The 14779-nt window shown below is 44.6% G+C and overlaps 1 protein-coding gene across 10 annotated transcripts in view; it reads left to right on the top strand.

Moving 5' to 3' along the window:
* AUTS2 (activator of transcription and developmental regulator AUTS2) overlaps positions 1 to 14779 on the top strand; it is a 993348-nt gene that overhangs the window by 449496 nt on the left and 529073 nt on the right. For all 10 annotated transcript variants that reach the window (XM_073315300.2, XM_073315295.2, XM_073315293.2 and 7 more), the window contains one exon: positions 9070 to 9171. In XM_073315300.2, coding sequence (XP_073171401.1) covers positions 9070 to 9171 — 102 coding nt within the window. The remainder of the gene's footprint in view (positions 1 to 9069; positions 9172 to 14779) is intronic.

Raw genomic sequence — 14779 nt, 5'->3', positions numbered from 1 at the left:
CAGCAAGCCTATGAGTGCGACCCCCTTCTAAATTACCTTTTTTTAATGTTTAACACTATTATAAATGCTGGAGGCAAAGCAGGATTTGGGGGTGGACGCTGACAGCTCATGACCCTCCGTGTAATAACGTCGCGACTCCCTGAGGCGTCATGACCCCCAGTTTGAGAACCCCTGATCTAGATGGTCTTGGAGGTAGCATGTGGATTTATTATTATTTTTATTTTTTGTATTAGAGTAGCACACAGAGACCCAGACTTGTTCTATGTAGGGACAGATATTATTGTTGGCCTTTAACAAATAATAATAATCAGGATAAACTATTGCTAATTGAATGTATGCATATCCATTTTATTCCACAGACAGCGCTAACCCAGCTAGAAGTTGGATCACAAAGAGTTTTCGATTCTCATGTCCTTACGAAAGCTGTGTAAATAAAGAGTGACAGGCAGAAATGAGAGCCTAATTCCACTCCTGGCAGGAAGGTTATTCTATCCCTTGGGAAGAAGGTGTCCTCTTCTAAGGCTCTGGTAAAGGCTTAGCTTGCTGAGTGCACTACAATGGGTAGAATTGTTGTTATTCCTAGTTTAAAAGTACAATGTAGTGAAATAACCCTATAATTCCATATGATGCAGAAACTCGGGTGCCTTGGAACTATACCATTGTCTAGATTTAGAGCTGCCAAGTGGTGTGGGGTTGCAATAAATAAACAAAAAGTAGCTCAGAAGAGCAGCATGAGGGGTGTTTTTGACACATTCTAGAAGCTCTGTGAAAAAGGTTTTCACTTAATTCTCAGGAGATTTATTTACTTTGCTTTTTGTTACCTACTAACCAGTCATCAGCAGTATGGAATTGTATGAAGTGGCTTAGGCCCAGACTTTTTAAGCTGTTTTGGGAAGTTGGGGCGTGGGGTCAGGGCCACAACACCTACAGATTTGGGAGCCTAAATCTCTTTTTCAAAAGGAATTTAGGCACTTAGGGGGGCCTAAATTCCATCAATTCCATTTAGATTTAGATTCACAAGTGCCTAAATCCATTTGAGAAAAGAGATTTAGGCTCCAAAATCGGTTCGGCGCAGTGGCACTGAGCGCTACGATGCTTAAATACCTTAAATACTCTGCCTAAGAGAGCTAGCAGAATAGACTGGTTTCAGAGTAGCAGCCATGTTAGTCTGTATTCGCAACAAGAAAAGGAGTACTAGTGGCACCTTAGAGACTAACCAACTTCCTAGGATGTTGCTATCTGGTCTTTGGCACTTTCATTCTTTCTGCCTCCTCCCCTATCATGATTATCTCCCTCCTCCATTGTCCTGCCCAGAGGCAAAGAAACCAACAAGGATCCCTATTTTTGAGTTTTCCTGAATAATATTTTATGGTTTGCCCTCTTGTGTCCATCATTTCTGAGTTGCCTGACTGATATAGTATCTACAGTCCTATGCCTCTATAAATACCGTAAAGGCTGTGCAATTAGGCCAACTTTTGCCTTTAACTTAAATCAACCTTTAACTTCAACATAGAAAGCTAGTAGATAAATATACTGCATAATGCAGAGCTTAATTTTTTGTGGGTAATGTTGGGTATTTAGGTTGCTCTTTGACTCTCATGGATTTAAGTGCCCCATTATCTCATCGGTGTGCACACAACTTGCATTGATATTCATGATGGTTGCATGCAAAAATCCCTTCATACCCAGAATCTCCTTTGTGTTTCTATGTCATCCAGAATTATCTGAAATCCATTCCTCTTCTGTTTCTCCAGCGCTTATTACAGTGTCATTAAGAGAGAGCGGTTGTACATTTCTCTCCTTGTATTCATTTTGAAAACTATAGGTTTATTCAGAAACCTAGCAATTTTTGGTCAGTTTCTTTGTGATTTGACCATGCGTTCACACCTCAACTAATCTCTCTGTTTTTCTCTCATCTATTGATACAGTAACTAACTGACACTGTCAGACCGCCCTGGCTGAAAGCCAAGCTCGATATCTCTATAACTCCCTGTGTGCCCCTCAGCAGTTTCAGCTCTGCATGTTCCTCACACTAAGCTCCATAGTAGCTCATGTCTGTCTTATCATATTTCTGATTCTGCTGGCAAGCAGCTCAGTGCCTTTGACCAAACTTAAGTTCTCCTAAGATGGTATCTTTAGAATGTGCTGATGGGAACTCAAGGATGGGGCGGGAGGGGACCAACAACAAAAAACAGGTGGATGTTTTAGTATTTTTTTTTTTCATTTTAATCATGACATTTTCTCAAGCATTTTGTGTGAGCGTGCAGGTGTATTACTTGTATTACAGCATCACTGTTCTGGGTACTGTACAGACACATATAAGAGAGAGTCCTTTCTCCAAAGATCTTATAGTCTAAATAGTAGACCAGGCAGAAAGTGTGGGAGAAAAGATGTGATGATATCCTCGTTTGGCAGAGAGATGAGAGGCACAGACAATTTAAGGTCACCCAGGCAGTCTATGTGACGGAGAAATTGAACCCAGATCTCCTGAGTCCCTGTCTAGTGCCTTAACCACGAGACCTCTCTTTCTCTTTTTTTTCTAATTTTTTTCTCATTTATTTCTATCATTGCAAGTTATTTTTAATAGAAAAATGCAGGTACCTGGGAAATTTTTTTTTTTTAATACTTGGCCTTCAGTATCAACCCCTTCGTTACTGATGACACTAAACATCACCAAAGGGGAAGTTTTAAAACTGCAAGTGTGTTTTCCAACACGGGATCCCCATGTGACTCAACTTGGGCAAATAGAACTGGAGTGCTCACTTTCACTTTCTGTGTGTGTTCAGTCTCACTTTATGGTCTCTGTACACAAGCACAATTCTGTATTACCTGGGTTTCTAATAGTGCAGGAGTAGGATTACATTGTGAAACAATCCCAAGTCTTCATTGCTGGCATTTTTGGATCATGAAAGCATTTGTTTGATTTTGTAAAAACCCACATGGCCGTATTCTGAAGTGTGGCTAAGGAGCCCTCAGTGTAGCCCCGGAGCAAGGAGTCAAAAGATGCTAGGTGCAAACCCTTCTCTGATCATTGTCCAGCTCAGCAGCAGGCTAGGGTCCCCATGGAGTGTAGTCTGGAGGCTGCTGTCAACTGTGCCAGCTGTCATTGGCCTGCAGTGGGCATTATCATAGAAGAGACTCACAAAGGGGGCCCTTTCCCTTGGCTCTGTCCCCTGCACTAGTTCCCAGGAGAGGAATGGTATAGGATCAATCGTCGTTCCTGTGCGCCACCTAACTATTGACTAGGCTGTTTGGTGCTAGCAGAGCAGTACTCCCAGCTCATCCAGAATGCATGAGTGGTGGATATAATAAGCCAGGGGAGGCTTAGCCTCCCTGGCACAGCCGCTGGGGCCGCGGCGGCCCTGCCTGGTCTCTGCCTCTTCCGATCTGTGCACCACCTCTTCCCCAAGGCCCCCACTGTCTCAGCGAGTCTCTCCATTCCCCGCCACCTCCCAGAGATCCTTGCCACTCGCTGTGTCCCTCCTCCCCTTAACCCCCGAGAGGCTCCCCCCACCTGCCATGTCCCTCCTCTCCTCCATCCTGTCCCCTGTGAGGACCCCGCTTGCCCTGTCCCTGTGGGCAGTGGAGGCCTCACGTGGGAGAGGGGGAGGAAAGGAGGGACATGGCGAGTGGGCTGAGCAGGGAGGGGGCGGGGCCTGGGGCAGAAGAAGTGGGATAGGTAGATAGCCTCCCCCAGGGGTAGGTTTACCCACTGCCCATGCCAGAATGACTGTGAGGATCTAGCCTTTTATTTGCAGGCGGTTTCGCTAGGATTATGTTATTGCAGTTTCTCTTTAACTTTGACTAGCTGAATCTGTGTGAATAGACTGTAGTGAGAGATTGTCCATTTAAACTGTCCTCACATGCGTGGCCATGTGTACGTTTCAGTGTCTTTAAAGAAGGTATTGGGCCAATTTTTATCTTTATTTCTTTTTTTAGTACAGTAGAGTTTGATACTTTCTTATCCCTTTTTGGAATAAAAGGGAAACCCGCAGCAGTCTGGCATGAGAAAATCTCTGCTTGGAGAAATAAAGGAAAATGAGGAGAAATGAGAAATCTTAACCTGGACTTGCTTCTGAGTTTGCTCTACAGTCTACACAATTCACTTTGTTCGTCCCGAGTTCTGGGCTCAGATATCTCGGTCATATCCTCTGACTTTCTGTAAATTGTGTCTGGAAAAATGACATCTGCTGGGCTTCTCTTCTCTCCCTGTAACTAGCTGGAACTCACCACCTAATGGGAGACCTATAAAAATGAGCCATGCTGCTAGCTAATTCTTGAAAGCTGTGCACCAAATAAATCAAGTTTCTGCTGAGCCCTGCCGAGTTGGTTAGAGTCTTCAGCAAGAGCAATGAAAACAATGATCAAAACATTTCCTGGCTGGGTATTAAAGATGGTTAACCAGCATAATTAGATCAGAATCCCAGTGACTGAAGGACCTATTGACCATACAATTTGGCACAGAAAAAAGATGGCTTTCTGTAACAATGAAACAATGCTGCTGCTTTTATTACTGGGTTTATATTCACACAGTGTTGGGAGTTTTTTTATTTTAAGCTATTCTGTACATTCTCTTCTCTGTGAAGAGAACTAAGCGCAGGTGCTGAGAGAGGAAAGCTGCTACTGTAGTTAAAAGCTCTGATCATTAAATAGTGAGACAGGAAAATATTTGTTAAATCAAATAGAGACTGAAAACTTTGGTGTAAAAATATGTGAAAAACTGCTGCTAAAAAAAATAAATCTTCAAGCCTCAGTAACAGAGTTTCTCTACCACCAAGCAGATGTTGACACAATACTGAGTCAGGGAAAGTTGATCTATTTTCCTGAGGGTGGCTGAATTTTAAAGCTGGGGCCGTAACATTACAGTACATCTTGGTCATAGATAAGATCTGTGAATTATATATGAAGGATTAGACCTCTTGAATTAGTTATGACCCCAAAAACAGATCCATTAGATCTGTCTGATAAGGCATTATGTTTGCAATAATGTTCTGTTTACCAGAGATTTTATGGCTTAGCCATGGTACTTAAGTTAGTTAGGATAATGCATTATAAACATTTATCTCAGCTTTTTTCTTTTTCTTTTCTTTTTCTTTTTTTAATTTTTCAGCTGCTAGAGCAGGAGTGGGCAAACTACAGCCTATGGGCCGGATTTGGTCTGCGAGCCATTTTAAGCCGGCCCACAAGCTCCTGCTGAGGAGCAGGGTCTGGGGCTCGCCGCACTCCAGCTGGGGTGCTGGGTTGGGGGCTGTACCATGCACCTCGGCCCTGCTCTGGCGCTCTAGCTAGGGCACCGGGTCGGGGGCTGCACCACGCACCTCCCGGAAGCCACAGCATGGCCCTGGTCCGGGGCACAGGGTCGGGGGCCATACCACGCGGCTCCCGGAAGCAGCCCCATGGCCCCGCTCTGGCACTCTAGCAGGGTCAAGGGCCGCTCCACGCGAAGGGACATGCCACTGCTTCCGGGCACCGCCTGAGGTAAGTGCTGCTCGGAGCCTGCCCCGCTGAGCCTCTCCCCATGCCCAAACCCCCTGATCCCTCTCACAGTCTCCAAACCCCTCAATCCCAGCTCAGAGTACCCTCCTATCTATCATCCCCAGCCCCACCCCAGAGCCCTCACCCCCAAGCAGAGCCCTCACCCCCTTCCACACCCCAACCCCAATTTTATGAGCATTCATGGCCCGCCATACAATTTCTATTCTCCGATGAGGCCCTCAGGCCAAAAAGTTTGCCCATGTCTGTGCTAGAGGGACCCAAGAGCTTCCTTTTCGTTTTAGCCAAAACAAAGAGGATGAGGATATGGTGAGGCAGGAACTGTGGATATTAGGGAGGTCTGACAGAACTTCTGGAACATCCATCTCTTATGAGCATCCATTCTTGCTGCAGCGAGGTGTTTTTCCACAGAGAACTCTAGCTGCTACCCCACATTGATTGAGAGCATTTCTGGCCTTCAGAGTTCAGCTAGCTTGTCTTTAGAGGATATGAAATAATTGCTTCTTTGTGGGTAGGGGTTATGGAAAGTTTTTTTCCCTAATTGCTTCTCCCCTCAGTCCCATGAACCTGAGTCTGCACACACAGTCACGAGTCTGCACCAGGAGGCTACTGCTGTTCCTGCCCCAGTCAGCCTGCGTTCCATTGTAAAGAGCGTGACGTGGAGTGTCTCAACTGAGTAAAATCATGGTAGCTAAGCGCATTTCCACTCACTGAGGATCTGCCCCCAAAACTTTCTTACAGATTTAGCAGTTGGGCTCCTGAGGGGATACCTCAAGAGCCCAACTATCAAAAGGCCTATCAAATGAATGCACACAAGACACCCAATTGGTAGTGGGCTGTGGTCAAATAAGTGAGCCGTAGGTGACTGCTGAAAAGGTTCTGAATTTCCTACAATAAATGTGGATGTTGCACGTTTATATTTTAAATGGTCTGTGAATTGCTGGATGTCCAATTGGTGGCGCAGCGGGGCTAAGGCATGCTCCCTATCCGACTCCATGCAGCTCCCGGGAAGTTGCCTGTCACAGGGGCTCTGCATGCTGCCCCCACCCCAAGCACCGGCTCCGCAGCTCCCATTGTCCCGGAACTGCAGTGGATAGCGGCTGTGTGCAGAGCCCCCCCGCGGCCGCCCTTCCCCTTAGGAGCTGGAGGGACATGCCAGCCATTTATCCCGGGAGCTGCTTGAGGTAAGCACCGCCCAGAGTCCGCACCCCTTATCCCCTCACATGCCCCAGCCCTGAGCCCCCTCCCGCATCCCAACTCCCTACTGGAGCCTACACCCCCTCCTGCACCCCAACCCCCTGGCCCAGCTCAAAGCCCCCTCCTGTACTCCAAACCCCTCATTTCTGGACCCACCCCATTGCCCTCACACCCAACTGTCTGTCCCAGCCCAGTGAAAATGAAGGAGTGAGGGTGGGGAAGAGCGAGCGACAGAAGGAGGAGTGAGTGGGGGGCACGGCCTCGGAGAAGGGGCATGACCTCAGGAAAGGGGCGGGGCAAGGGTATTGGTTTTCTGCAATTCGAAAGTTGGCAACCCTGTCTGTGAAGTGCTGTTTAAGAACAATGTCCAGTTCTAAAATAGCATCTTTCAGCCAAGGGTCTCAAAGCACTTTCAAAGGAGGTGAAGTATCATTATCCCCATTTAACAGTTGAGGAAATGAAGGCACAGAGGTGAAGTGATTCATTTAAGATTACATACTAGGGCATTGGCATAGATACCAGGTGCCTTCCCCCTCTCTGCACCCCAGTCCACTGGACTACCTTTCTTTTAGCAAGAGCAATATACATTCTGCTAGTGTCTTGGGATATGAGCTTCTTGAAGTGAATACCTTTAAAGGAGTTTAAATTGTGTAAAAAACCAGTTGTCTCAGAATACAGCTGATGAGAAGGTGAGGTTGAAGGTGAGTTGCCTTCATACCAGGAAATACAAGTTGCAGAGTGCCCACTTTTCCTAGCAGTTTGTTCTGAACCAAAGTGTGTGTGTGTGAGTGGGGGAGGGTAGTGACAATCTACTACTAGGACACAAATTCCAAGATGCTTCATGCATTCATGTGGTAAACCCATGAGGGGAGGAGAGGAGAGTACGTGTGTGTGTGTGTGAAGAAAATCTCGCAGCATGCTTTGTAGGGCAAATAGGCCAGAAATATAAAAGCAGAGAAAAGTGAATAAAGTAAAAGAATAAGAGACTGGATTGGACGACAAGATGTAGTTCTGTGAAGGGAGACATTTTGGTTTCTGCTGCTGAAACTGATGGGGGCTGGAAATGCTGTGGTTCTCAGCTCCTGTATAGACAAGACAGAATAGTGGTGTTCATGGTATACTCCAGAAAGCACATTGAAACAATGGAGAACTCCTTGGACAGATTTATAAATATTTGTGCTCAGAGGATAATTCCCAATAAAGGATGTATCCAAGCACTTTTGAAAATCCCATCTTTAGATTTTGTTTTGCTATTCATGGAATACCTGTGAGCAGATCACAATCACCTTGAATTTATTCATTAGTAGAAAGAATTAGATTAGTTGTTTTGCTAATTATTTATAGTTGATTGTGCATACCTCTATGCCAATATTTGGTATTCGTTCTTGAACTGTTGCTAGGTTGAGATTTGGTCTGATCAAACATGCGCTTCTGGTGCAAAATAGTCTGTCCATTTAAAATTCAGTTTCCATATATACACACAGGGCTTTGAAATTTGTATTCTACAAATATTCATGCCAGTAGAACCCAGTCACACAAAAGTTCACAGAAAATAATGCAAAAGGGCAGAAGCAAATTATTTCATAAAATTGAGCAAATGGTCATGAAATGTAGATAAATAGAAACAGGCTTTGTCAGCATTCACTCAGTTCTACTAATTACATCATGTTTAGACAGCAGTCTATCTGCATGAATACTCTGAGTGTTTAACTTGTACAATCTACAGCATCCGAAGGCAGTATGTGTTCTCAGATACACAGAAAGACTGGGGACTTTTTTAACCTCCAAGACTGTAATAATGAATCTTTTATAAATTCATTTGAAACGCAAGAAAAATATGGAAGCTGACAAATAGAATATGTTGGCCTATGAATATATAGGACGGCCAAAAAGCTTTTATAGAACTAAGTAAAGAATTTAGGCTCCAATCCTGCAAAACATCCCTATAGTGAAGATCATGACCTCCCTAAAGTGTCTTCAGTTGATCTTAGATCCTCAGTTGATCTTACTAATAGTGCACATGCTTAGTCGGGGCTGGGAGGCGGTAACTTTATGAAAACCAGCAGTCTCAGTGGTGTGAATAACTTTATTTATGTGGTTCAATGTTTGCAGGTTCAAGGACTTAAATTGTAAGTTCCTTGGGACAGGGACCTTGTCTGCCTGTATTTCAGCAGACTACTCTCGACATTCACGTGCAATTGCGATGCCACTCAGATTAGGTCTGTGATTGTAAGAAACATGTGGATGCTGAGGCTGGATCTTGCCCTTGTGGTACTACGGGCGCCACAGCAGTGGGACGAAGGAATGACATCAGAGAAGAAGTTTTCTGAGCCAGTCTAAACTTCTGCTTTTTGTATGTGCTCTGTCTGTCTTCTGCAGCTCAAGCCAGGTCAGAACAGTTGCCGAGACAGTGACAGTGAGAGTGCCAGTGGAGAATCGAAAGGATTCCATCGGAGCAGCTCTCGGGAAAGACTCAGTGACGTAAGTAAAACTCCGGAGGCCAAATACTGCCCTGAGTTGCATCATTTTTTTTTTGAAGGGTGTAAATCAGGGCAGAATTTGGCCCCCGGGGGGCAAAGTGCTGCTAAACCCCTCCTGCCCCGGGGGGGGGGCGTCACTTGCTTGCAGCCAGTTGAAAGAAAAGGGTTGCTTAATTTTGCTAAGTTGCAATGAACTAGACACTTGTAACCTCTGTAATATGGGTAGCTTGGTGTCTTAGACCACAGTGACCTGTGCGTAAGATTCGAGCTCCCAAACCACTACGATATCGGGATTAACAGGATGAGAACCACCATGATAAATATCAATAGATGTGGAGACTCTGGGAGTCCATGAGAAGAAGTGACCACAAAGTAATACACTCACAAGTTGTCAAATGTCCTTTTATTAACAATTTCGTTAAGCAGATAAATGACACCACGACTACTGCAAATACTCAGATAGAGATAAACCATAAGTTGTCCAGCATCAATGATTTCATGCTCCCATCTCCTGGGCAAACATCGAAAGGAGTAGGATAATGATCAGGTGGCCGTCCCTGGTGGATGTCTCCTAATGTCTCTGTCCCTGGTGGATGTCCCTGGCTAGGCAAAAGCTTTTATCCTGGTTTTCTTTTACGCCCACTACGCTCATGCATGTGCATGAGAGTGACATCCCCTCTTTCTTTATTTGTGCTTCAACACCCCATGAATTTTAGGGTGACCCATCTCTCATAGGCTAGCCCCTTCATCCCCCTTGTTCTCATTAACATATACATCAATGAGTTACCCTAGCAACTTGAGGTTATTACCGAGTCACCTGAAATGTTACTGTCGGGCATTTTGTGGCATTAACTGGTACATTGTGGCAGATTTTTCTAGTTTATTGCTGCATAGTTCCAGAGCATCAGCATTCAAACCCATCTTTTACTGTAATCTCATAATCTACTGATACAGGGCTCTTATCTAGTCATGCCAACCTGCTTGAGGCCTCTGTGGCTTTCTGTGGACAAGTTACATATCTCGCAGACCTAAAGCGTGCAGGCCTCGTGTTAGTTTTATTTTACTTGCATGCCTGATACACACTCATCAGTGATGCATACTCAGGGGTGAAAGTAACTTAAAGGATTTACCGGTACTCCGGATCCCGGAAGAGGCGTGGCCTCTATCGGAAGAGGCAGGGGCTTTACATCCCCGGGCCCTTTAAATATTGATTTAAAGGGCCCGGGGCTGCTACTGCGGTTGCAGCAGCTGGGAGCCCCGGGCCCTTTAAATCACCCCGGAGCTACCAGCTGCAGAGGCAGCTGGGAGCTCGGGGGAGATTTAAAGAGTCTGGGGCTCCAGCTGCCGCTACTGCAGTGGAGCCCCAGGTCCTTTAAATAACCATCAGAGCCCCGGGGGCTCCCGGCTGCCACTGCTACCCAGGGGCCCCAGGCTCTGGCAGAGCTTTAAAGGGACCGGGGCTCCGCTGCAGTAGAGGCAGCTGGGAGCCCCTGGCCCTTTAAATCACCGCCGGAGCCCCGCCGCCGCTTCCCCAGGCTGGTTGCAATTCTCTGGTGGCAATTTAAAGGGCCTGGGGCGTACCGGCTTACTTTCACCTCTGTTCATACTGATACTTTACCAGCGAAACGCCGATCTAATCTGTTACCCATACGTTGATTACAAAATTATCTGATTATGTATATAATTAGCTACTCAGTGAACAGTAGTTTGATAAGTACTGTAGGCTCTTTCCCAGGATGGGAAGAGGGGGGGAATATATTTACTGTAGCGAATTTCGTGCTTGCAAAAGGCATCGGGGAACTGGGGAGACTCAAGTCGTTTTTATTCACTGAACAGGTATAACATGGCAAACAGCCGCACAAATTTCACTTCCACTGCTCGGCCAAACTTCCCGTTGAAGGAGCAAGCATTAGTAGTGAGAGGGTATCTCCATGTAAAAAACAAACCTTTCTTCCTCTCTCTGTTGTAGAGTATTAACCATTCACTGATTAAACTATGCATTCGTTTTTCAACCAATGCCTAGGATGGGAGTAGACACATTCTGGGAACAAAATTGACCTTCTTTTGCTGTCATCAGATCATCTAACCTGGGGGTGGATTTTTTTTTTTAATACAATGGCTCATATATAGGATATTCAATTGTCAGATCCTCAGCTGGTGTAATTCATCATCATTTCACCAGACCCACTCCATCTGAAGGTCTGCTCCTATATGTCTAGTGCATAATAAATGATACCCAAGACTCAGAAATAGGTGTTCAAATTTGGAAGACAGGTAACCTAGGGTGGCTTGCACAGACGAGATGAAGTTGAGCAGAAATGAAACTGAGAAAAGAAGGTTTCAGAGGAACTTTTTTAACCCATTTTCCTGACAAATGTAATCCTCAAGGTACAGAGCTACTTCTGGCTGCACTGTGCAGTATAGCTGGAATAGTCTCCTAAACTGCTGGTGTGACGGTATGAAACCTTTTCTCTTGCCTTCCTCCATTATTTTAGTGGCCCATCCCTCCCTTAAACTCAACCTTCATGGATGGCCTCATGTTAGTTTTAAAGCCTGCCCTTTATAGCCAGGCGGTAAGGCTGTTATCAGTGCAATAAGGTACCATCAAAGGAGAGGAGATTGACTTCAGCAAGTAATTTGAGATTTTCCATTGACTTAGATCTTTGGCAACACCCTTTGTACTTCACTGTTGTAGTCATGGTTGTGTCATGTGCCTGCACTGCAGCTTGGGGCTGACCAGAATATTTTGCACTTGCATAACCTCTTCTGTGCAAGCCTTGCAACATACTCAAGATGGAGACCCAAGACCAAGACTTGTCGAACGCCTCACAGCAAGTCAGTACCAGAGCAAGCAGTAGACCCCAGTGCTCCTGATTCCAGTCTCCTAGTTTTACATACATGCATCCTGTGTCCTCTGGTAATACATTGTCTTCAACCTCACAATGCAGATAATGGAAAGGAGAAGGGAAACACTTTCAGTTCCCATTAGACACCCGAGAGATCACATGAGGACTATATTACCAGCTAGTGGGGATCCCAGCAATAATCTCATTAATATTTTTTAAATTTATTTTGCCTAAGTTGATAGCAAGCCCTGTCACGCTTTGATAACATAGCACAGTTTAAATACGCCTTTTCAAGAGAGCCATGGATCACTGTCCACTGCTGCCAGTTCAGCTAAGACCTAAGAAGCATGCATGAGATGGAGATCTTGTTATCTGGGCTTGCAGTGGCCTCCAGCCTTTTTCGGATTCTTTCAGTTATGAAAAGTAAATATCATTGTACATTTCCTTCTCAGGCTACAGCAGAAACCTTTGTTTTTTAAAAGACGGATTCCCAGATAACGGCTGTGATAGTTTCACTTCCAGCTCTGTGAGATCCCACCTTGAATTCCATTCTTACAAACAAACAAGATTTGAGAGCTTAATAGTTATTTTAAAATAGTACATTTTAAAAGGTGCAGGCTTTCTGACTGCATCTCATTTGCCAATGCTGATGGTCCTGAAAAGAACAATAGATGAGACTCTTTCTCTTTCTCTCTCTCTCTGCAGAATTTTCTCTGACATAGGCACTTTTCACCTGGGGAAAAATACACAAAGAGATTGTGTACTCTGTGGAAAATATGGGTAACATTTAAAATATCTCATTGAGATCAGCCCATAGGTCACAAAAGTAAATCTTGGATTCTCAACATGATGAATTTCTATTGTGGTAGTCTGACAAACTAGAACAGTAGGCATGGTTCCTGCATGAAGATGTATAACGAAGGGAATGTATATATTTAAATGGATAATCCATTTTCAAATCTCTGGTTGTAAGTAAGTTGTTGATCTAGAAATGTTAACTTCATGAGCTTTAATGAGAAGCCTAAGTGATAGCCCAGTGACAGATGCAGAAAGAGGGAGATAGTATAATTAGTAACCAGTTTGCAAACTCACTTGTCAGTGGCATCATTCCATCTCCTGACAGGTATCTTTCAACTGTGCATTTTATAAATGTGTCTGCAGTCCTTGTGTAACACAGACATTAAGTCAAAGTGTTTTTACAAGGGATCATTCCTTTGCAGCCTAATGAGATCCAAGCAGATAATTTGCAGCACTTGCAAGAGTAGTGATCAAAACCAAAAAGAAAATACAATGAAAAGACCATGTTAATCAGGAGACTTTTCTCATAATGAGTTTTGAAATAGCATCAGAAAGTAGGAAGTGGAATTGCCCGATGTTCTTGTCAAATGCAGTGCAGTGAAACTGATTTCCGTCATCTCTTCCTGCACCCCCTTTCCCTCAAATGCTCCAAAAGAATTTAATTAACAGAAAACTTGACCTCTGGTAAATTAAGGATAATGATTACCTGACAGCTCCTGACAGCAGCTGTTGGACAGTGAGCTGATAAATCTTTGTTTGAGTTTATAAACCTGTCTTCCACCTGCCCCCCCCAACACATTCTCTCTCTCTCTCTCTCTCTCTCTCTCTCTCTCTCTGTATTTCTTCTTCTCTAGTCTTTTTGAAATAACAGTTTACTCTCTGCTTTCTGGATAGAGCTAGCCTCAGGGCTCTAAAGCAGAGAATTTGGAGACCTTCTTCTTACATGTAGCTGGGAATATATAGGGCGCTACAGTCATTTTAATCTCATCAAAATCTTGCCAGTAGTGGAATTCATTCTGTTGAGATTTTGCTTGAAGACAACATGGCAGTGCCTTTTCTTTTCCTCAGCCTGGAACTCACTCAACTTTGATTTCCCTTTTTGAAATACTTGAGATCACCTTCCTTCCCTCGGTTGCCAGAGGAGGTAAGGGAATCCTTGGGATAAAAAATGAGCATATAGAAGCCAGCAGGCCTGGATGGTAAACATCCCAGAGTGTTCAGGGGATTAGCCAATGAGTCTACTATATCACTGATTATTATTTCTGACAGAGTAGAAGTGTCAACATACTGCAAAACTCCCCACAAAAGCTCGATCCTGGGCACTCTGGCTTCAATGCAGCAAAGCAGTGAAGCAAATTTAAGCATGTGAACTTTAAGCACAGGAGTTATCCCATTGAAGTCCATTCTTGTATTTTTCATGGTTCATCCAGCCTTAACTTTTATGCACACCGTACAAATGTGGATAATGACAAATAGCTGAGGAGTCCTGGCATCTCTGATCTATGTGACGTGTTCTCGCTCTCTCACAGGAGTTATATGATTACTCTAGATCATGGGTAGCAATAGTAAAATCTGCTATTTTTCTCCTCCATGGTCTCAGGTAGGAGATGGTCTTTATAAGGAATGACGACTCACCAATGGCATCAAAAGCATGCTGTTTAGAACTCCAGTTTGGTAACCAGATGAGAAACATCTGGGCCGGGAAAAAATAAACACCCTGTTCCATCTTTTACCCAACCCCCTCAACATTCTGCACACATGGCATCTCCTCTGCTTCTGCAGATCTCATCTCCGGGTCCCGGAAAAGCACATAGCTTCTCTCTTGGTGCCTCAGTTTCTCGTGCTTTCTGGCTGTGTGTTTCCAAGTGCATAGGGTACCCAAAGCCAGAGAGGAGATTGTGCTGGTGACTGAGTGAAGGGAGACCAGCTTCAGTGCCACGCAGGGAGATATGTTGAGGTCTGATT

Source organism: Lepidochelys kempii, chromosome 17 (assembly GCF_965140285.1).
Source record: "Lepidochelys kempii isolate rLepKem1 chromosome 17, rLepKem1.hap1, whole genome shotgun sequence".
Lineage (NCBI taxonomy): Eukaryota > Metazoa > Chordata > Testudines > Cheloniidae > Lepidochelys > Lepidochelys kempii.
This window is presented reverse-complemented; position numbering and strand designations above follow the sequence as displayed.